Below are 22,401 nucleotides of genomic sequence, written 5' to 3'. Positions count from 1 at the left end.
CTGCACAGCCGCCGTCGGCCTGGAGTAGCCGCGCCCCTCACTGTGGCCACTGCGAAGCACCTCCGGATGCCCCTCCCTGTAGCAGTTCTCAGCCCCCTCGGCGGGGCCACGACCACTGAAGTCCTGGCTCAAACCCACCTCCCCCAAGGACGAGCCTCCTTCACCTGTGACCGCCCCCCGCCCCGCCCCGCCCCGCCCCGCGGGCTCCCCCTGCTCCTCCTCACGTCCTCACACCTGGGCCCCCATCTGGAGCCTCCGCTCACAGCCTCGTCCACGAGCCTTCGCGGACCGTGCGGGGCCGCACACCTCCTGACACGCGCAGTCCTCCCTCCCCTGTACCACTCTCTCCACAACCTGTAGGAGCCAGGAACAGACCGGACTCTTCCCCTGCTTTTCTGTTCTCCTGTCACCTGCACACAAGCAGGGATTCCCATCTGTCCTACTCGGATTTATCTCCAGCGCCTAGAATAACATCTGGCACACAGTGGGCACTTAGTGCATATCTGTCGAACCAATGAACTGAAAGAGCCGATGCAGGTGACACAGAGAAAGGGGCATGTGGTCTCAGGTGGCCTACGGAGGAGCATGAATCGAGAGCCCGGGTTTGGGCTTGAGCTCTGCCACTTCTTAGCAATCAACCTGACCTGCGGTTCCTCATCTGTGAAGTGGATACAACCATCTATCTCGCACAGCTATAGAGGAATGAAAGGAAATAATGGCCCAGAGTAGGCATTATATAACTATTACATATAGTATAAAATAATAAGACGTCGTTATAACAACGTGGTGACAACAGTGACCACAGAAAAGCACCCGAGGGGACAGAATACCTGTTTGGGAGCTAAAATATATAACACAAATTTTAAGTGTTCTAAGAGTTCAGGGACGAAGGAGTACAAGGGACGTGGAAACATTTTAACAGGCTTCATGGAGGGGGCGGCGGGAGCTCAGCCCTGACACCCTGGATAGGATTTTGACAGACAGACACGCAGGCAGCAAGCAGGCCTCGAGTGAGGGAGACGTGCCCACGGCTGACCAGCGGGAGCGAGGCCAGGCCAAAGGGACGGCGTGCACAAGAGAGAAAGAAACAAGGCGGGGTGGGTTCAAGAAGACCTCCGAGGAGCTACGGACACCGCAGGGAACACGGGAGGGACAGAGACAGCACAGAGCCAAGGGTGACCCTTCCCGCAGAGCCCCTCCCAGTGTCCCCCGACCCCGCGATCGGCACGGCCGTCCCGACGCACGGCCAGAGACCCCGGGTGTCCACGGCCGTCTGCCCCTCCCACTCGACCCGTCACCGAGGCATGCAAACCCAACCCCTAAGATACACCTGGGTCTGAACAGCCCCACCACCGAGGCCACCTTACCCTGGACGCAGTGCCTAAAATGTAACTGTAATTTACTACACACCTTTGAACGATATGCTATATACATTTGTATCGTTTTCATTGCAAAACATTTTCCCTTATACATCATAAATCGTAGAGAACTGAACGGAGCAAACCCAGGAGAGATGCTCCCCCCAGGCCCGCCCCAGCACCAACTTTGCAAAGCAGCCCCCTTCTCTCTGAAAGGAGGGGTTTTTACATGACACGGCCTACCCTGAACCTTGACTTCAGCAGAAATACTCTCTCTGACACTAATCCTAACCAATCTGGTCAGGCTCAGCACAGAAACCAGCTGAGTTAAAATGAAAACAATTCAAATCATCGTCAGTGAAATTTTAAGTATGATGTGCTCTCAATGCGCACATAAAATACATAGGTTGGGCAGAATACATTCCAAACTATTAGCTCTATTTAAAACTTCTTCCGAGCTTCCCTGGTGGCGCGGTGGTTGAGAATCTGCCTGCCAATGCAGGGGACATGGGTTCGAGCCCTGGTCTGGGAAGATCCCACATGCCGCGGAGCAACTAAGCCCATGCGCCACAACTACTGAGCCTGCGCGTCTGGAGCCTGTGCTCCGCAACAAGAGAGGCCGCGATAGTGAGAGGCCCGCGCACCGCAATGAAGAGTGGCCCCCGCTCGCCGCAACTAGAGAAAGCCCTCGCACAGAAACGAAGACCCAACACAGCCAAAAATAAAATAAATTAATAAAACTTCTTCCTAATAAAGAAGCAGAAATCTCAGTAACTGGTCTCTGACTATATGAAAAATAGAACAGTAATTTATAGCCATTTAAAATCATAAGTTCAGCTTCATAAAAACCCTACTTTGTCCTTAAAGTTGGATAAACAGGCCTACCTGGATTTTTAGCCATTGTTCCTTGGAGAGCTCTGTGGGAATATGTAGAATACCCCACTAACTTTGCCAGAAGATCTCTGTTGCTGAGCAATTCTTCTAAACATTTCAATTGACCAGCATTGGGATAAAGAAAAATTTTATAAGCGGCTTCTCGCACCTATGTTTAGAAAGTGAAAGGTAAAAGACATCCGTACACGGTACAAAGTCCTACACCATAATAATATAGGGTACCTCCCCCACTTTGTTCTGCAGGCGAGCAACGCTTTAGAATAATGGTCTCCACAAGGTGAATAAAGCTTCTGGATTCATCACTGGTATGGGAGACACATGATACTCGACTGGGTTCTCTACTATGGGGCAGGGTGGCACAAATTTTAGCCAACACACGTGCCATGAAGCACCTTTAACCAGGTGACGTGCAAACTACCTGCATTAAAGTCTGAGTCCCTAGAATGGCCATCACTGCTGCTGTTCATCATACTTTGAAAATGAGGAGCCCTTTATGATACAGGAGTAATCAAACCATTTTCATTATTCAGAGCATTTACAGAATTAATCACCCCCAGTTCAATTTTTAGCGCTCAGTGACACTAACGTATTTTTAAAGGTGTGACTATCTTATCACTAAATTTGGGGGTCACAACAGACGTGGCCCCAACTGCACGGAGGATGGAGCGCACGTACCAAGTCATCCGGCACTTCTGCACGCAGACCATCCACCAGCACGTGGTCCCCGGCCAGCTCGAAGTGATGCCGAATGTGTGCCGGCAGGAGATGCTTCTCAATCCTGCTGGGAAAGTGGGTTCCCATGAGAAACGCGCTGCTCAGATCCAGGATTTTAACGTTCAGGTCCACCGCTCTTTTACGCTGCACGTGGGGGCAGTAATAAAAGTTATTTAAGTAATATTTCACAACTAACTTAATAGGTAATCTATGAAGACAGCAAATCAACATATATAGCTGAATTATAATTTAATAAGATACTAAATATATTATGTGATAAAATGAATACTGAATATAATTTGTATCATAAATGTTTAATACACAGTAATGTACTACAAATGTTAACTCTACTTTTGACAGATATTTAATATCCTGACCAAAAAGTTATCCTTACGGTTTTTTAGTGCTTCTAGGCTTTAAGACGTATGTAACTTCTAGAGTTCTATTCGAAGTCTGGGTTATACAACGCATCTGTGAAATTAACAATATTGGGAAGTACAGGTCCTCCCCTGGCCCTGAAAACCTCTTAGTTAAGTGAGCCAGGGAGTAGTTGAATCTATTTCATATGATACTTAGAAGTATTTTGAGACTAAAAACATGAAGTATTTGAAGGGCAGATTAGAAAATATTCTCAGTCTTAAAAGATCAGGTACAAGGGCAGGGGAAGGAAGGTATAATTAACGCAGTTCTTTGCTGAAGTGCTGCGAAGGGGCACTTCCGAAGCTCTGCTGGGCACCCACTTGCGGGGTTACAGCAGGACAGCAGCAGAGAGGTGAGGAGGGCTGGAGTCGGGGCTGCTGGGGCAGGACCGCATCCCCCAGCCCCACGGCTGGCACCGTCAGGCCTCAGGCCGTCAGTGACAGTGACAGAATGGGGTGGGTTTTCTCGTCAGTCACACCCCTAGGACACCATCTCCTGAGAAAACCTGTGCCATCAAAGGGGCACCACAAATGTTTGGGATGAAACTTAAAACTGAGGTCCACATAACTGGTCAGGTCCTCCTGGGGACAAGGGGTGTATTTTCAGGCACTTGTTACAGGAAAACTACACAGGCATCCGGACCTGGACTCAGGACAGGCTTCAGGTGAAATCACAGGCAAACTTCCCGGCAAGGGGGTCGATAGCTATTAACAGGTTCTAAACTACGCTATGACCCTAAAAAATGATTCGGCAGCACTAGTATTTTTTAAAAGATAACTATGTATGATGCAGATGTACCCTTGATAAGCTGCTGGAAAAAACTTAGTGTATTTTAATAACAAAAAATTTCAATACAGAAAATTCAAACTTCATAGGAAAAATAAGTTTTCAGATACTCCTACATCTTTATCATCCAGCCTTCTCTTTGCCTATTTTGTTTCTGATATGGCCATTTGTCACCCCCTAATGGTGACCAGTGGAATAACAAAAAAGAAAGACATCTGGAAATTATACTATAGTTCCAAAAACTTTCCTCAAAGCTTTTACTACTTTAAAAAAAAAAAAAAAGTGATAAAATTAGTTATTTCAAGGAGTTTATCACCTGTTACAATCCCTGGAAAAATAAAAACTGTTTATTTCCCGACTTCACCAACAGCCTGCTAAGTATATCATTTCATCATTTGGACATAATTAAACATGCGGTACTCAGAGCTCTAAGAATGCTATGAAATTGTTGTATTTATTAAATGATTGCTGAAGAACACACTTCCTTTAATTTTTAATTATATTCACGAGACCCTAAAATGTAAGTAAGGAATAACCTGGAAAGAATACAGAAAGAACGTAGGCCTTTACGGTTTGTAGGTTATGTTAGTGGCTTCATTTCAAGCTCTCTTAAAGTGTGCTATGTCTCCCTTGCCCCCTGTCCTAGTGGAGCACCTCTGACAACAGACACTGAAGTGACAACACGGGAGTTCAGCAGGTTTACGTTACTGCATCTTCAATGTGGGTGGGCTCGCAGGGAGTTACCTGCTAGGAGGGGCAGCTGTCCCATTAAGAACACACATTAGATAAAAGCAGCAAAGTCAGTGCTGGTGAAGCTGACCTTGACCTGACATGTTACTTTTTAATAAAGTTTCAAAAACATCTTTCATGAAGATTCTACAAAATAATAAAACTATTCTCCCAGATTCTCTAATAGCAAACTTCCTCATGAAAATGTCGAATCTGATTAATGTTAGTGAGCATCGCTATGATTCTCACACATTCATTATTTTATTGAGTCTAAAACTCCTGCGCATGAAAAGCGAGAACCCACACTCCCTGTCCTTGAGAGGCCTGTGACTTAGATAAGCAACGCGGTAATAACAACCTAAAGATAAATGCCGTATGTGTGAAATAGGTAAAACGTGAGTTTGGATGAATACAAAATTCCACCTGGGGGATTGAGAACAGCTTTGCAGACACCATGGCCTGAAGATGAAGGCTTAATGGGGATTTCAGACAGGCAAGCCCAGAGGGGACAGAGGACCAGAGCAGGGAGGGCAGTGCCATTGAGTAACACGGGGGTAGGGGCAGGGAGAGCTGGGGATTCTACGTATTAATTGCCATTTATACTCTTTCAATAGGCAATGGGAAGGCACTGGAAGGTTCTGGGTGGAGTGTAACAATTGAATCAGCGCTTTAAGGAAAGTACTCCAATGGTCACAGACAGGTTAGACTGACCACCAGAAGGCCTGCAGGCAGGGCAGCTGGGCAGGCCCTGGAGTCGGCTTGGCTTATGTAATAGCCTCCTCCACCTACAAGCTCTGTGACCTTGGGGAAATCACAGGACCTCTAGGTGCCTCAGCGTCTTCACCCATGCAACAGGAATAGTAGTAGTACCAGCCTCAAAGCTGTTATGAAGATCTGATGAGAAATATGTGATTTAAAGAGCAAATGCTTAATCACTGTTACTTATAATGGGTGTAGGAAGACAATGGCTTTTAGGATGGCCCAGGTATTTGGTGATAAGGATCAAGGTGAGTTGTTTTGGGGATGCAGACAGATGCAAGTGAAGCCCTACAGAAACAATCCAAGGACTTGGTCACTGAGATGTGAGAGCACTGAGAATGGAAAAAATGCAAACTGACTCCAAAATTGTATTTGGGTGACTCAGAGAATGGTGGCATTATTGGTACAGAGAAGTATTAATAACAAACTGGTCTGGAAAGGGGCAAATGTGTCCATTTCAGGCAATCTGAGTTTGCAGTAGAGCCTATCAGCCTTGGGGACTGCTGGGTTAGGCCAGGAGTCACGTGCTGAGCCCTTAAGGCCACATAAGCACACAAACATGTGAGCGGCCTCAGAATTACTCACGCTCAGCACCAACCAAAATGATAGCATCTATGTATGTGACACGTATTCTCAATACCCTGCCTTCTACTTTCCAAGACACTTTGATAAACCAAACTCTGTTAATAGGTAAGTGGCTTTATCGTATATTTATCAGGAGAAACATATTTATCTAAAAAAGAAAGCAGCACCGTAACAGTCTAGGCTGCAGGCAGGCAGGGTGAGACACTGGAGCAGGCAGCTCTTTGGGTGCTGGTTGAGCCATCCCATTCTTCCAGCCCTGAGCTTAATACTGAAGTGAATAAGCATTCACTGGGATGTCATGTTCTAGAAGAGCAGTGGCCAGGGTGAGAGATCCTGAGGACAAAGGATGGGAACTTGAACAGATCACTTTCCCTTGTTCCCACACCTGTAAAATGAGGGGTCTGGACAAAGAAGGCCCCTCTCATCCCAGTTTCAACACTGTATAACCCATGCTTACTGCTTTCAGAATGAAACTATGGGGGTCTGTCCAAGATAGGTATTACATCAACAAACACACCTGCACTGGGTCTCAACAATACTTCCTGTACTTCTGCAACCAGACCCTAATCTTCAACAGTGCCAGCTTTCCTACTCACTAGCTGGCCTTCCTGATACGGCCCATCTCATCCCACTTCCATGACACCTAAAACGCCCCAACTGTCTCAAGTCATTTCTTAACTCTGAATTATCTTGGGTGACAGGCCAACCTCCAGAGAGCGTTATGTTCAAATACAACTTACAGAAGAATTTCATAACATAAACGACCTAGGTGTCTTTATAATATGGAAATTCAAGCAACATACAAGAACCGCATCAACAATATACCAACTAGATATCAGTAAAACAAGAGGAGCCAAAAAACAAAGTTACCTTTTCTCTGTCTAGATGGATTCCACTGATTTCAAAATCAAACATAAACAGTTCGGCCACTCGCCTGTAAATAAAATAGGTGCCAGGTTAGAACAGGTAATAATAATTATGAACAAAAATCAGTTTTTTGCAAAATAAATCCATCTTTTTCAACCTTACTGCCCAAAAGCCAGATGTTTACACACACACACACACACACACACACATACACACACACACACACACACACACACACACACACACACAGTTTGTTTGCTTGAAACCAGAAGCTTAACATCTTAGAAGTCAGGCAAAACAGCTGGCTGACTGACTGGGTTTTAAGCTCTCCTCTGGATGATTTGGTATCAGATACACCGTGCTAACTATACAACAAGCCTTAAACTGACAATGAATGACAATTACTCCAACAAGGCCAAATTTTCTGCTTTTTTCTAGAAAGGAAAAAATGGACATCTTTTCAACTGTCTTTCCTTCAAGAATATCTGCTGCAAACCATACACAACGCACCAAATTAAGTCCTTGTGGGACACACACATGCTTCCTGAACTCTGCACGAAGGTGTGCCTGCATAACTGTAACACATTTTCTACTCAGCACGTCTACTGAACAGAACGATACTCTGCTCACCCATGAGGCGTGGCCCAGACGGGGATAAGTACTGTTTCAATGAACAAACACACGGCAAAAGAAATAATAAGTTTCCTAACAGGGGTACAAAAAAAGTGCTTAGGGAGTTCAAAGACCATCAGGTGCGCGGGCTCAGTACTTGTGGCTCGCAGACTCAGTAGCTGTGGTGCACCGGCTTAGTTGCTCCATTGCATGTGGGATCTTCCTGGACCAGGGATCGAACTTGTGTTCCCTGCACAGGCAGGCGGATTCTTAACCACTGCACCACCAGTGAAGTCCCCATCTTTCCCTTTTTAGTTATAAGCTAACTTAAGATGATTTACTTTCCCATTAGGGACCAGGGGAATCAAAATACTGAACTCGTGGGCTTCCCTGGTGGCGCAGTGGTTATGAATCCACCTGCCAACGCAGGAGACACAGGTTCAAACCCTGCTCCAGGAAGATCCTACATGCCGTGGAGCACTAAGCCCAGGTGCCACAACTACTGAGCCTGCGCTCTAGAGTCCGCGAGCCACAAGTACTGAGCCCGCATGCCACAACTACTGAATCCCGTGCGCCTAGAGCCTGTGCTCCGCAACAAGAGAAGCTACCACAATGAGAAGTCCACGCACCACAAAGAAGAGCAGCCCCCGCTCGCCACAACTAGAGAAAGCCTGCGCGCAGCAACGAAGACCCAACGTGGTCAAAATAAATAAAATAAAACAAATTTTTAAAACAGGAAAGCATCCACCTATTCTTTAAAAAAAAAAAAAAATACTGAACTCGTAACATACTAAATGAAAGAAAAACCTGTGTGACCTGGAAACAAGACATTACCATGCTGGGCCACAAAGGCATGGGCTGGGACACACAGCTCTTCAGATCTATTAGGGTGGAAACATGGTCCCTGATGCCCAGCAGACAATGATCTACCATCACTCGTAAGTAAATGTGACTGATAAACATCAGGGGACCAGGAAGCAGAGGTGTACCTCACAGCACTTCTGTCAGTATTACTAAAATGTAAGTCATGTATAATTGCATATCACAGATTTACTGGCATATGGAAACAGCTCAGCAAATAGTAGCTGTTTACTGGGGGGTGGGAGGGCAATCGGCCAAACTAAGCCCTCTGAACTTCTCTACCACCGTCATCCTAGTCCAGGACACACTGCCACCACGCTGAACGGGCCGCCGTGCCCCAAGTCCGCCACCCTGCAGGAAGGCCCTCCTCATGTCAGAAGTCCTTGCGTCGTGAGACACCCTCTCCGCCACGGTGAGGTCTCTGAACACTGTCCCCCACCTCCGACCAAATCTGGGGCCTCTGCTACGGGCTCCAATAGCGTTCATGATTTCCACTCCACAAGCTTAAATGTTGGGCAAACACAGACATTTTTTAATGGTTGTGTTGAGGCCGTATGATGCCAAGTCATGTGGCAGGAGACTTCACTGCTGGGTTATAAATGCTTTATGGGAAGCTGAAGCATAGCAGACAAAGAGGGAACAAAACCCCGCTTCAACCAACGTTGAAATAAGCCAGTATAGGTACTGCAGAACATGAAAAACAATTACGACTAGCAGTTCATGTAGGAGCTTATTCTTTTATTCACAGAGGGCAAACCTGTGAATGCCACCGTGATGACTGATTATTTCAACTCCATCCAAATCCCAATAATTAAAAACATAAAACAGTTTATACTTGGACAGTTTTTCAAAGGCTTTCTGCGTGAGATTTTCAGTTTTGCTTCCAACTGGTGGCAGCCACTTAGAACAGTAAATTCTCTGATGCTGTACCGGAAGTGGAATCTCTGGGCTAAGGAGAACTGTTTTCTTCCTTCTTAACCCTGCTGCATGCTGGGAACCGAGCTCAGGTGTAACACTCCTTGCTTTCATTAGTTTTTTTGTTTGTTTGTTTGTTTTGGGTTTTTTTTTGGCTGCATTGGGTCTTCATTGCTGCATGTGGGCTTTCTCTAGTTGCGGTGAGCGGGGGCTACTCTTCGTCGCGGTGCACAGGCTTCTCACTGCAGTGGCTTCTCTTGTTGCAGAGCACGGGCTCTAGGCGCTTGGGCTTCAGTAGTTGTGGCACACGGGCTCAGTAGTTGTGGCATGTGGGCTCTAGAGAACAGACTCAGTAGTTGTGGCGCACGGGCTTAGCTGCTCCGTGGCATGTGGGATCTTCCCGGACCAGAGCTCGAACCCGCGTCCCCTGCATTCTTAACCACTGCACCACCAGGGAAGTCCCAGTAGTATTTTTTTAAAACTACTTTTTTCTGGAATTAAGTTATCCAAATATTTGATCTATTCTCCTGCTTTTCTTGACTTTTTATAATGGATATATTCATCTTCCTGATTATTGTGCCAATATACTGAATGAACAGAATTAAAGTTCTTCTCAATTTCTGAAACTTCAACAGACCTTCTTTCTTAAATAACGTAAAGGGCTCCACTCAAGCCCCGGACTGTCCTCATCATCTGCCTCCCATCCATCTCCCATCCTCAACAGTCAACCTAGAACACACCCCTCCTCTCTTCCAGCAAAGGTGGTTTCTGTTTGTTCTAATAAGAGAAAAGAAAGACGGCGGGGGGATCAACTAGGGGTGGGAATTTACTGGGTAATATAATTTTATCGTGTTACATAACATAGGTTTATCATGTAACAGCTTTACTGTAGAAATGCATGAAAAAACTAAAATCACCAATCCTACCAAAGATAACCACTATTAAAATTCTTGTATTTCCTTCCAACATATGACTTTTTCTTTCTTCTTTCTCTTAAGGCTATGAAGAACCTGCTTCATTAAATAAGGTAGGTTCCAGAAAGCAGCTTGGTGCCCAGCACATAGTAGGTACTTGAAAAAGTTTGCTGACTTTCTGCGTGGACTTAAGGAGCAGTAACTTGATTCCTGGGCTCTGAAACAGCCACTGTCCCCGGGGGCCAGGCTAGGTGGTCTGGGGGGACACCCAACAAGACCCTTATCCTCAGAAGCACAGTCTGAGGAGCATCTTTGGTCTTGTGAAGATACTATCTCCATGGCAACCAACTGTGGCTGATACCACATCCCCCAGCTTCTATCCAATCCACTTTCAACGTGTTACACCAGGACTCCCGCTGGGATACAACTACACAGACTTTTGTATCTTGCTTTTTCTTGTAAAATTATATCACAAACGTTGAACAGTTCTCTAGAGTATCTTTAAATATTCTTCAAAAACATGGCTTTTAGGGCTTCCCTGGTGGCGCAGAGGAGAAAAATAAGGCCTGGAGAGCTGGGGAACCAATATCCAGCCAAGGCCTCTAACTCTGGAGACCCATCTCCAGCCATGACATCCCACTTAGTACCAGTGTCACACTACATGTTACACGTTCAACAGCCATATGTTGCCATTCCTTACTTTGTGAAATAAGAGTTTCAGGAAAAGAATCCTTTACCCATTTTTCTATAAGAGGGTTCGCTTTTTTTCTTTTTTGGTAATTTGTAACACCTCTAAACATAGTAACTATATTAACCTTTATCATGTAAGTAACATCTGTCCCACTGTTTATTCTGACTCTGAATGTGGAAGGGCTCTGCCAGACCAAAGCTTGCAATTTGTATATGATCAAATCAATCTCCCCTTTTGTGCTCTGATTTTGGTATCCTCTGAAGAAAGACCTTCCACATTCCAAGTTATCAATACTTTTAGGATTTCTTTTTAAAAGATATTTAAATCTTAAATTAATTTACTTTTCCATTGGTCTAACATCATCTACTGAAAACCAAGCCTTTCCCTACTGATGAGAAACGATACTTCTATCCTGTGTTAAATACAGTCACACAGACATTTGTGTCTGTGTCTGAAATTTCTCTATTCTCTCATTGACCTTCTGGCCGAAGTATAATGCTCTTAATGCTCTTTTAAATACAGTATTTTTATAATATGTCTTACTATCTGGTACAAATCCCTCTGTAGCATTTTTTCTTTACCAGATCTTTCCTGCCTATTCTGGTATATTTACTATTTATGACTTCGAAATCATTTTAAATAACAACAAGAAAAATCTTTAGATGTAGGATGGATAACATCAAACTTACAGACCAGTAGAGACCACTGAGTTTTCTTCTTCTAATCTAAGAATACACCATGTTTCTCCATTTAAATATCATCTTTCATGCCTTGCGGCGGGGGTGTGTGTGTGGAGGTTCTGCACTTTGCCCTCCTGAGTGTACTCCAAGCTGTATCACAGCTTTTGCTGCTCTTGTGACTGGGACTTTCCCTCCATTATATTTTCTGGAGTGTGTTTGTTATATTCTTTGCAAACAAGAAAGCTCTTGATGGTTCTGGAAAACCCCAAGTAAAACAGGTTTCTTTATGGCTGGGCTTCCCAGAGACTCTAATATACTGAAATTCTCCAAGAGAGGAAAATGCATTAATATGTCTGATTTCCAAACTTACTGATCAATGGGACCCTTCTGGGAATACTTTCTAATATCTCACAAAACTAGTATTCCGAGGAATGCACCTAAGAATATGATGATGATGGCATTTCTTCTATATGTCATCTTCTCATGACAAAGTAATGTATTAAATCTCTAATACTTTGTTTTAGCCATTGACTTCTCCTTCACCATATGCAAGGTGCTTCCTGGGTTCCAGTCAACACTCCTGATGATATACAAGTGCCATGACAGTTTGATAATTATCACTTCCAATTCTTGTTTCCTTCCACTCACACGTAACCTTTCCTTTCCAGAATATTGATCTTCTACCCAGATTATTTTTCCCAATGTGTTTATCATTCTGTTATTTTAAAAATCCTGGGCTTCTCTGGTGGCACAGTGGTTAAGAATCTGCCTGCCAATGCAGGGGACACGGGTTCGAGCCCTGGTCCGGGAAGATCCCACGTGCCGCGGAGCAACTAAGCCCGTGTGCCACAACTACTGAGCCTGCACTCTAGAGCCCGCCCACTGCAACTACTGAGCCCACGTGCCACAACTACTGAAGCCCACGTGCCTAGAGCCCATGCTCCGGAACAAGAGAAGCCACCGCAATGAGAAGCCCGTGCACCGCGACGAAGAGTAGCGCCCGCTTGCCGCAACTAGAGAAAAGCCCACGCGCAGCAACAAAGACCCAATGCAGCCAGAAATAAATAAAAAATAAATACTTTTTAAAATAAAAATAAAAATCCTATTGGCATCTTAGTAACATCTAGAAATGTGGTACATGTCCAATTAGCACAAGTCCTTTGTACCTCAAATGGTCTGCCAGTCTACTTCCATTTTTATACATTAAATATGGGAAAGCAAATCTGTAGTAAAGTCAGATCATGAACAACCTGTTGTTACTCAAAGTCAGCAGCAGCTCAGTATAAATCCAGCACAATTAGCAGGCATTCAACTTTTACTCATTTTGCTAACGAAGGTAATAATGCTCAAACCTAAAATTATAATAAAGACCCATTGCTGTGACTGTACAGCCAGCTTTACCCATATCCTGAGCGTCAGGATCAATGAACTGAAACAGGAGCACAGGTAACCGCTTACAGGCAGACAGGTGAAGACAACCCCTCCCCGCTTCTCACACGGCGTGGTCATTCCTACACCAGATCAACATGAGACACCACCACTGACTGATCCCTGCGGGCAGGGCTTCACTTGGGGTCACAGGCCACGTACGGAGACCGACAAGAGAGGAGGAAGCAGACGGGGCCAAGTAAGCACCCCATAAAGAAAAAGGAGATAAACAAATGCAAGAAGGCAGGAAAAGACATTCGTCTCTGTGCCATGACACAAATAACATATAGGCGGGTTAACGACAAACTCTACCACGTTTTATAAACAAATAAATCTAAGCAAAGAAATATAATATCCATAGTCCTGTATCAAATATATTTGTGTACTGAGTTAGAATGAGATCTTTTCAATTCAGAATCATATATGGTATGAACCAAAGCCAACCATTTCAAGGATCTTGACATCCACCAGTAAATAAAAGAACTCTGCTTTCAGCTCCTGCTGCAGCAATGACAGAACTTTAGGAATGCAGCTAAATGGCACCGCCAACTGCTCACAGGAATCCATTCCCTGGAGAGGGCCCTGCTGCAGGCCGTGGCTGTGGGGTGCTGAGATGCAGCAGTGAACAAATCAGACCAGGCCCTGCCCTCGAGGAGCTTCCCGTCCAGTGGGTGGGGAAGCTGAGCCGACAAACAGGCAGAGGAGAGAAGGCTGGGAGCGGGAGGACTGAGAGAAGCGGAGCTGGGCAGGAGGCCGGGGTGAGACAGGCACAGAGCTCTCGGAGGAGACACCGTCTGAGTGGCGTCCGAGGAGGGTGCGGGGCTCGCCGCCTGGGGAGAAACCGTCCGGACAGAGGGGCCGTGAGCGCAGGGACGCCGAGGGGACGGCTTTCAAGCTCAGCTCCACAGTCACAACCGCAATGAAAGCAAAGGAAGCAGTACCTGGTTTCTGGATCAAGGGAATCCACAAGTTTCTTATCAGCTAATAGTTTTTGCAGACTTTGATATAATTCCACATTTGTGTTCAACCTAGAAAAATTACAAATAAAAAAATTAAATGATTTTCTAGTACCTTGTTTTTTTGCTTTACGTGAAGAGAATGGTGTCAAGTTCCAGCCTCCACATGGCCAGAGGCCAAAGGTTTGGGGTATTGTTTTGTTTCTTCCTTTGGACCAGGAATGGCATAACCGCAGCTAGTGAGGGACGGGAAGCGTGTTAGTACTAACTGTCCCGGAAAGTAAAAGCACAAACTTAAAGCCACAGTCCACAGCTGGGGACAGAAGGGCAGACAGGACGTGACCCCACTTCCATCGAGAACCAGCGTGTCAGCAACGTGCCGAGGACCATGGCTTCTCTAACAGGGGAGGAGCGGGGACGGGCGGGGAGGGTCAGATGCAAAGACCCGCAGTCCTGACTGGGCGCCAGGCCTGGGCTGCCTCGGCTCCCCCGGGGGAGCGGCGGGTCCACACCGGGGACAGCTGGAGGGCACAGGCTTCGGAGCCGCACCCTGCAGCCACGTGGGCCCCGGCTACCGTGCCCTTGGCCCAAAAGGGTGAGACCCTTGGCGGCCCCCAGGGTTCAGCGAGACGCTGGGCACGGCCCCCACTCCCAGAGGCGGCGGCTACAGTCCGCGGCTGCACTCGGGCCCGGCCCACCCAGCACTGCCCGCCCGCCCGCGGTACCACCGACAGCTCCTGAGTGCCTCTCCCGAGAGCACCAGAGGCCCGGCGCCCTCAGGGCCGCACAGTGCTTCGGGGAAGGGCAAGGGCTGAGCGCCGCCCGCCAGGTCCACTCGGGGGCTTGCGGGCGGTCAGGTTCCCGGGGCAGCTCACAATCAAACCCCTGCAGGTTCATACGAACCGAGGGGCCTCTGTCGCCACAGTGCTCATGGGCCACCCTGAACCTGAGGGACCAAGGCAGCCCCGGGCGCCGAGAAACGCTCAGCAGGGGGGCAGGCTCGGCCTCCGCCCCAGGAACCGGAGAAGGTCAGCGAGCACGGCCGCCTCCTCTGGCTGCTTGGCCCCCGGCCGCCCACGTCCAAGGGCAGCCGTTCCGAGGTGGCCGGCCGGACCCACGTCCGAGGTTTGAGCACATCTCCCACGTCGTGTCCTACGTTGCAGGACACTGAGATAAAGTCTGTATTCTAGTCTACGTTTGGCATTAATTCTAAACAAATACGTCCACTTTTATGCTTGCTTTTCCACCACTGCAAAGTCAGTCGATTCTCCTCGGCACCGGAAGGCATCCTATTCAAAGCTGCCCTGGGCAGTTAGGGTGCGGCTCAGGCTACGGGGGGAGAAGGAGCCAGCGCCCGGGAGGGCAGAGGGCAAGGCTCTGGGCTCTGTCCGGGGACGACGGCCAGGTCCCTCAGCAGCACCCACGCCCCACCGGGGGGCAGGGCCTGGTCCCAGCAAAGGGCTGAGCTGCGCTCCACGGCCAAGGAGGGACCGCGGGCCGAGCCTCCGACACCACCTCTCTACCGACCGTGGCGTCCGCTGTCCCCCCGCGGAACCAGGAGCCCAGGTCCGCCGACGCAGCATGCAGGCCCCGGGCAAGGGCCCGGGGCTCTCGCTCACCTCCCCAGCAGCCCTCGGCTCCAGCGCCTCCAGCACGCTGGGGTCTGGAGTCTGCAGGGACCAGCTTACCCGTTCAAGGAGCCGAATTTTGCACGCACCGTCCCAAAAAGGCAAACGCTGCCGGGGGCACCGGCCAGCAGCAGCCGTACACCCCACGCGAGCCCCGGGGGACGGAGGGGCCTCCGCTGGGCAGGGAGACACAGGTCCCGAGGTCTTTCCAGCCGGGGGGCCGGGCGCCCGCACTGGCTGACCCCCCGTCCTGGTGGGCACCCTGCCCCCTCCCCATTACTCTGACCAGCATGCTTGCATTTACCCCGAATCCCTTTAAGGTGACCGACTTCACCCCAGCCTGCGCCTGCCGCAGCTCCCAGACTGCCTTTACGATGTGCCCAGACGCCCCCAATCCCAGCCCCAAGGGGACCGCAAGGCCACCGGGCAGGGGTGACCACACTGGCCTCTCGCCCTGCGGCCACAGCTCCAGGGCAACAGCGATTCCACCGCACGGCCATCTGCCAGCTCGCGCTGCCCCCGAGACGCTGAAGACCCCTTCAACGAGGAGAACGAGGACCCCGGGCGTCCACCGCGCGCCCCCAGCATCACAAGCCCTTTGCATTTACCGTCTCATCCTCCTCCCAGCAGCCCTGAGACGCGGACCACTCCACCACCCCCGTGACCAGTGAGGAAACTGAGGGACAGCAGACAGGGAGGCGGCCCAGAGTCAGGCCGGGGCAGCCATGCGGCTCACACACCAACCCCACGCCCCATCCCCCGCCGGGCAGGGACAAGCCCTGCAGACAGATGACCTGGGGCACAGACCCGGGGGCCCCGCGGCCCAGCACGGTCCGGGAGGAGGGGCAGACGTACGTCTCCACCATGGCGCCAATGCTCCGGCAAGCTTCCTCCGCGGCCTCCCTGAATGCTGCCTCGGGGTGAGCGATTTTCACAAAATCGGCCTAAGGGAGGGGAGACAAAAGCAAAAGGGCGTTTGATGGGAAGCTTGTTTCCAGGGTCTGAGGGCGAAAATGAAAACCTAAGCTTTAAAATGTGCCATTTGCCTTGACCCAGAATTTCCATTACTGGAACTTTCCTAAACCGGCGGGAGGAGCAGCTTCTTCCTGAACACTCATTAATTCTGTTATTCCCAGGAGCCAAGTCCGTTTCATTTCCAAATACATTCCAAAATACTTTTACTGACTTTATTTTAGAGAAGTCTCCCTCCTGCAAATGTAAAAACCAAGTGAATTCTTCCTACTTCTATCATTCAAAAGAGCAGACTCTCGCTTCAAATAATCTGGAGCTTTCTACCTAAGTGTTCCTACCTGGCTCCATGGAACATCGCTTGGAGGCGCTTCCAGTTAACACTCACACCTGGTGTCCTTTCAAGGCTGCGTTAACTGCATTCCAGCCTTTGTGCAGAGAACAAGGACTGCCTTTAAGTAAATAGGGATCCCCAGCTGCAGCCTACCTGGCGCAGGGCTAGAGCTGCTAACTGACCTTAGAATTTAAGCCAGAATCCCTTTTTTTATTTTTTTTAATGAAATCTCATAAAACTAGATTTTAGTTTTCATGTTAACCGCAGTACACTGCAAAAGAGAAATGCAGGGAAACTACAAAATACTGCATATTTTCTTCATTCTCGTGAAGACAACATGTACGGCTATAACGTGAAATAAAATCACCACAAAGTAAAATGTCCTAATTTTATTATCAAATAGTTTTTAATGTAGAAACATATAAATCCATAGTTTGATACAACATTTGACGTAACAGTAGGATAACATCTGCACTAAGGCACCTGAAAAGTGAGCTCTGTAAACTTTAAAAGATGCTATATAAATTACTCATCTGCATGGTGCACAATTTACAATCAATATTAAAATTCAAAACACCAGCATACGTTTTAAAACTCGTTTGTGATAGCGGTGAGGAAAATAATACAGTTCCATGGGGACTGTATTAAGAAAGAAAAACAAAACAAAATGACCAGTTTATAAAACTCATGCCTTATATGGTATTGATCTCACTAGTCTGTAAAATCTTAAAAATTCAAAAAAGGAAGAAGATTCTTTGAGCTTTTTGACCCAAAGATTTACATGTATAAATCACATCCGAGTCTTTTTGAATGAGATATTATCAAACTTCATAAATATAAAAAACTTCAAAAATAGGGCAAGCTATGGGGCAGAGAAGTTAAAATCTTTTCGTGAAGAGCAGAAGTAGAAATGTGGAAAAAATGCTAGAACACCAGTTAATTAAGACAGAGGCTAAGACAACAAACACCCAGTAAGTTCTGGGATTTCTGACCGCAAAAGCCAATACTCGATTACAAATAAGTGAAATCTGCTGACCGGCGCTTTCCTTTCAGATTTCAGTGGCACCGTTAAGCAGAGACTGTTTAAAACCTCTTTTCTGACAGTCCGTCTACCACATCCCCCAACAAGACGAGCCCTCGCTGAGCACGTCCTGGAGGGGCAGAACCCAAACCCAGAAAAAGCAAGAGCTGACTGCCGGAGCCCGCGGCACAGCTCACTTCGCCCTCAGGAAAGCCCTTCAGGATGGATACTCTGCCGATCTCTTGACAACTGGGAAACTTGCAGCAGTGCGTCTAGGACAGCGGAGGTGTTACTGGCTCAGCGCAGAAGCTGAGAGCGAGAAGGCTCTCGAAGAAGGAAAGCACAGGCGGGGAGCTGCCACTCTGGTGAAGAAAGTCAGCCTCAATCGGTAAATATGATTCCACTTAGCTGACACTTAAGAAAGGACAAACTACGGGGATGGAGAACAGGTGAGAGGTTGCCAGAGGCGAGGTGGGCGCGAGGCACAGGGAGCGTTCTGGGGGTGACGGAAGAGTTACGCCTCCTGACCGTGGGGCGGCTACGTGCACACGGAGTCCACGTTCACAGACCTGCACCATCCCTTAGGAGAAGTCGATTTTACTGCCCAATAATTGTGAAAATAAACACTTTCTCACAAGATGGGAGGTGACCTTCCTGCCACGCCAGGTAAGGTTCCATCCGGCCCGGGCGGCAGCAGCCCTGGAAGCGTGGGGAGCGAGGCCTCTGCGGCCAGACTGCCCGGACGCGAAGCCCAGCTCCACCACTCACGGGCCGGGGAACGTAACCTCTTAGTGCCTTTCTTTGCTCGTCGACGACAGGTGGAGACATGCCCAGAAGGTTCAATCAGTCAATCCAGGTGAAGCTCTTACCTGGGTCCAGTGCCAATAAGAGCTACGAGACAGCCAGCACCAGAACAGAAGCTCCACGAGGTCGGAGTCTGTGTCTGTCTCACTCGTGGCCGCACTCCCAGTGCCCGGCCAGGGTGGGGCTGCGTGCAGAGTGAACGTGAAGCAAGAGCTGTGCAGACAGGAGCAGGCGTGACCATGACTGGGGACTGGCGGGCCACTACGATGTCGCGGCCGCCCTGGGCTGAGAGGGGATCCCGCTTCCACCTCGGCCGCGGGCGTCTCAGCTGGCGGAGAGACCTGCGGGCACTTCTATCTCAACTTCAAAACGTGGGGAAAAGACGCCTTTGATACAATCAGTTTGATGTCAAAGCCTTATTTTCGATCAGAAAAGACATTCCTGAAAAGGCTTATAAAAACTAGTTTTTTATAAGATTAATTTTATTGTAAAGGTACAGATAAATGTTCTACTAGAATTTTGGTAGACATTTTCATAAATGAAGAACCTCTGTCACATGAAGAATCTTTGCCATGTGCGTAATCATTCTTCCATTACATATTACATATCTACTTTATTAAATATACATGTTAAAATACGAATACTAAATCTGACCTTTCCTACACGTTCTTCCCATTCAACAGCACACTCCACTTTAACAGATTACACCCAAGAGCTCTCAGACATTCCTAACTTTACCATCCAGTACTGAACCTAACACACTGAGCTTAACTTGCAAAAGTGAGAGGTGGTCTGCGGCCCACGCCCGGCGTCTTACCAAGTCGGCCACCCTGCACAAGGAGTCCGAGAGCTCGTCAAAGATGAGCACGGTCTGGGGCCCGGGCGGCGCGGAGCACACGCGGCCCACCAGCTGCTCCGTTTTCCTCAAGGCCTTCTCCTGGGCGACACGGAATCCTTCTGGGGCGCTGAGCTCAGGAACTCCAAACAGGCCCTGAAACCCAAAGAACAGTTCCCATTGATAACTAAAAACATGACCTGGGGGTATTCAATACAAATACTTTCTTCATAAACAAAATCTTGGTTTTCGTTGATGTTTCATATCATGGTGACACCTGTCATCACAGGTATCGCTTTCACATTCCCCGCGACATTCCACATATGACACTAAAAATGTTTCAGAATGTAATTTTTCTTCAATTTTTAATTATTTTATAAAAAACAAAAGTAGAATGATATGGGTTCAAAATCCAGCTCTGCTACTACCACAGAACCTAACAAAGTGGCAAGGATTAAACGATACACTTTTTTAAAAAAACATCTTAGTGCCTGGCACACAGAAAGCATTTAACAGATGTCAGCTGTAACCACTATCAGCTGTGTGAGCCTGGTCGAGTTCTCTCTCCTCCTCGGCCTAATTTCTTCATCAGGCATGAAGGGATGACAATATGTGCTGCGTCTCACAGCACGGACACAGGAACAAGGTTAGTAGGTTCTCAGGACCCTGCCCGGCACTGAGTGAGGTCCAGGGCACAGCATCAAGCACTCCACAAAGTATAAAATAGGGATGGTGAGTTGATTTCTGAGCACATATATATTTTAGGAAGATTCAGTAAACAGGCTAAACCAAGTCATAGGCGGAAACTGGCAGCAAATTTTATACCTTCCAAAAGCATTTCAACACCTTGATAAAGATAAAAATCACTAATCTAATGGGAAGGAAGGACCATCTTCTTGTACCGGTTCGATCGCACTTGTTATGACGCCCAGGAAGGCAGACAAAAACCACAAACACTTATTACACACCCACAGCATGCCAAAAGTGTACCATGTACTTTACATAGGTTCTCTCATGTAAACCACACAATCCTAGAGCACAAACTATCAATCTCCTTTTTACAGATAAGGTAACACTTTCAGAGGTTAAACGAACATGTCTGTGGTCACTAGCGAACAGTGGGAAAGCCGCAACCTGAACTCGCTCCAAGCATCCCTAAAGCCCACATGTCCTCCACGCTCGCGGACTGCAACTGGCATTGGAAAGTCTTGTCTCCGCAGGAGGCCAGCCCCGAGAACTAGGAACCCCGCTCTTCGCCATTTTAACCAGCTGCCCAACGCAGGGCCTAACACAGGTGGGAACTCACGAACGAGGCAAATTAACAGGGCCAGACCACTGTGTAGACAGCTTTGTATCAAGAGATGCTTAACACGTCAATTGCGGGAAATACCAAGAGGCAAAGCTTTCAGGCCTGACAAGGCCCACTGTTTCTGCAAGAAGGAATGCACGAAGTTGTTAACTTCTTTTCAAAATATATTAACAAGTTGGAGAAAATAAAGGCAGGCAGCGGCAGAGCAGAATTAGGAACAAAAATATAGTTGGTTTTGGGACTTCCCTGGTGGTCCAGTGGTAAAGAATCTGCCCTACAATGCAGGGGACTCAGGTTCGATCCCTGGTCAGGGAACTAAGATCCCACATGCCGCGAGGCAACTAAGCCGGCGCGCCACAACTACTGAGCCTGCGCGCCTCAACTAGAGAGCCTGTGTGCTGCAAACTACAGAGCCCACAAGCCCTGGAGCCTGCGTGCCACAACAAGAGACAAGAAAAACCCGCATGCCACAACTAGAGAGAAGCCCGCTCACCAATGAACAATCCCGCGTGCCACAGCTAAGACCCGATGCAGCCAAAAATAAAATAAATAAATACATAATAAATAAATAAATCTTAAAAAAAAAAATAGCAGCTCCTAAAAAAAAAAAAAATATATATATATATATATATATATATATAGTTGGTTTTTACAATGATTTAGTATGATTCAATTACAGACTTTATTTTCACTTCTCAGCACACCTCCCCACACTCCTCTTGGGAATTCTAAATCTCAGCCTACCAAGTTATGGTAATAATTAGAAAACTACATAAGCCTTTGGGTTTCTTTTTTTAATCAAAAACCAATTCACGTATTTGAAAATCTGATATCAGCACCTAAAATTAAGATGTACAAAAGAAAAATTAATAAAGCTAAAATTAGATCTATTTCATCCACCCATAACCAAGCTTACCCCTCACGTCTTTTTGCTCAGTACCCACAGGCTGTGCTCGTTCTCACACCAATTATGTCAATACCAACGTTATTTACCCCCATGGAAGTTGGTGTACCAAATTTCATTCAAAAATAATTTTAAAACAAAGAAATTTGGGAGTTAAATAAGAAAAACTCACATTATTAGGCTCACTGTAATTATATCCCAGACTCATCTTTCCAAGAAAGGCAATAGTAGAAGTAATGAAAAATTTAAAAGGCAAAAATAAAAGTAACCGTGCAAAAGTGAGCAAAATCCATAAATGCAAAGTAAAGCAGGCACAGGTAAATCCCTTCCAAGCTTTCCTTCCTTTCACCTTTAATTCAGTCATTCATTCAATAATGAGTTTCAGGAGGTGGACGGTGGAGGAGGGAAGGATTGGGAGTTTGGGGTTA

At 47.3% G+C, this 22,401-nt stretch overlaps 1 protein-coding gene across 6 annotated transcripts in view; it reads right to left on the bottom strand.

The window, feature by feature from the left end:
• The window catches only part of MIPEP (mitochondrial intermediate peptidase), a 141,474-nt gene that overhangs the window by 118,027 nt on the left and 1,046 nt on the right, over positions 1–22,401 (bottom strand). For all 6 annotated transcript variants that reach the window (XM_082435632.1, XM_082435633.1, XM_082435634.1 and 3 more), the window contains exons 2-7: positions 19,743–19,916; positions 16,653–16,741; positions 14,155–14,241; positions 7,116–7,179; positions 2,928–3,110; positions 2,244–2,400 (exon numbers count right to left, since the gene is read on the bottom strand). In XM_082435632.1, the coding sequence (XP_082291758.1) occupies positions 2,244–2,400; positions 2,928–3,110; positions 7,116–7,179; positions 14,155–14,241; positions 16,653–16,741; positions 19,743–19,916 (754 nt within the window). The remainder of the gene's footprint in view (positions 1–2,243; positions 2,401–2,927; positions 3,111–7,115; positions 7,180–14,154; positions 14,242–16,652; positions 16,742–19,742; positions 19,917–22,401) is intronic.

The sequence above is a fragment of the Balaenoptera physalus genome (genome assembly GCF_965194825.1).
Source record: "Balaenoptera physalus genome assembly, chromosome: 18".
Classification (NCBI taxonomy): domain Eukaryota; kingdom Metazoa; phylum Chordata; class Mammalia; order Artiodactyla; family Balaenopteridae; genus Balaenoptera; species Balaenoptera physalus.
Note: the sequence above shows the minus strand (reverse complement) of the source record. Positions and strands in the feature narration are given on the sequence as shown.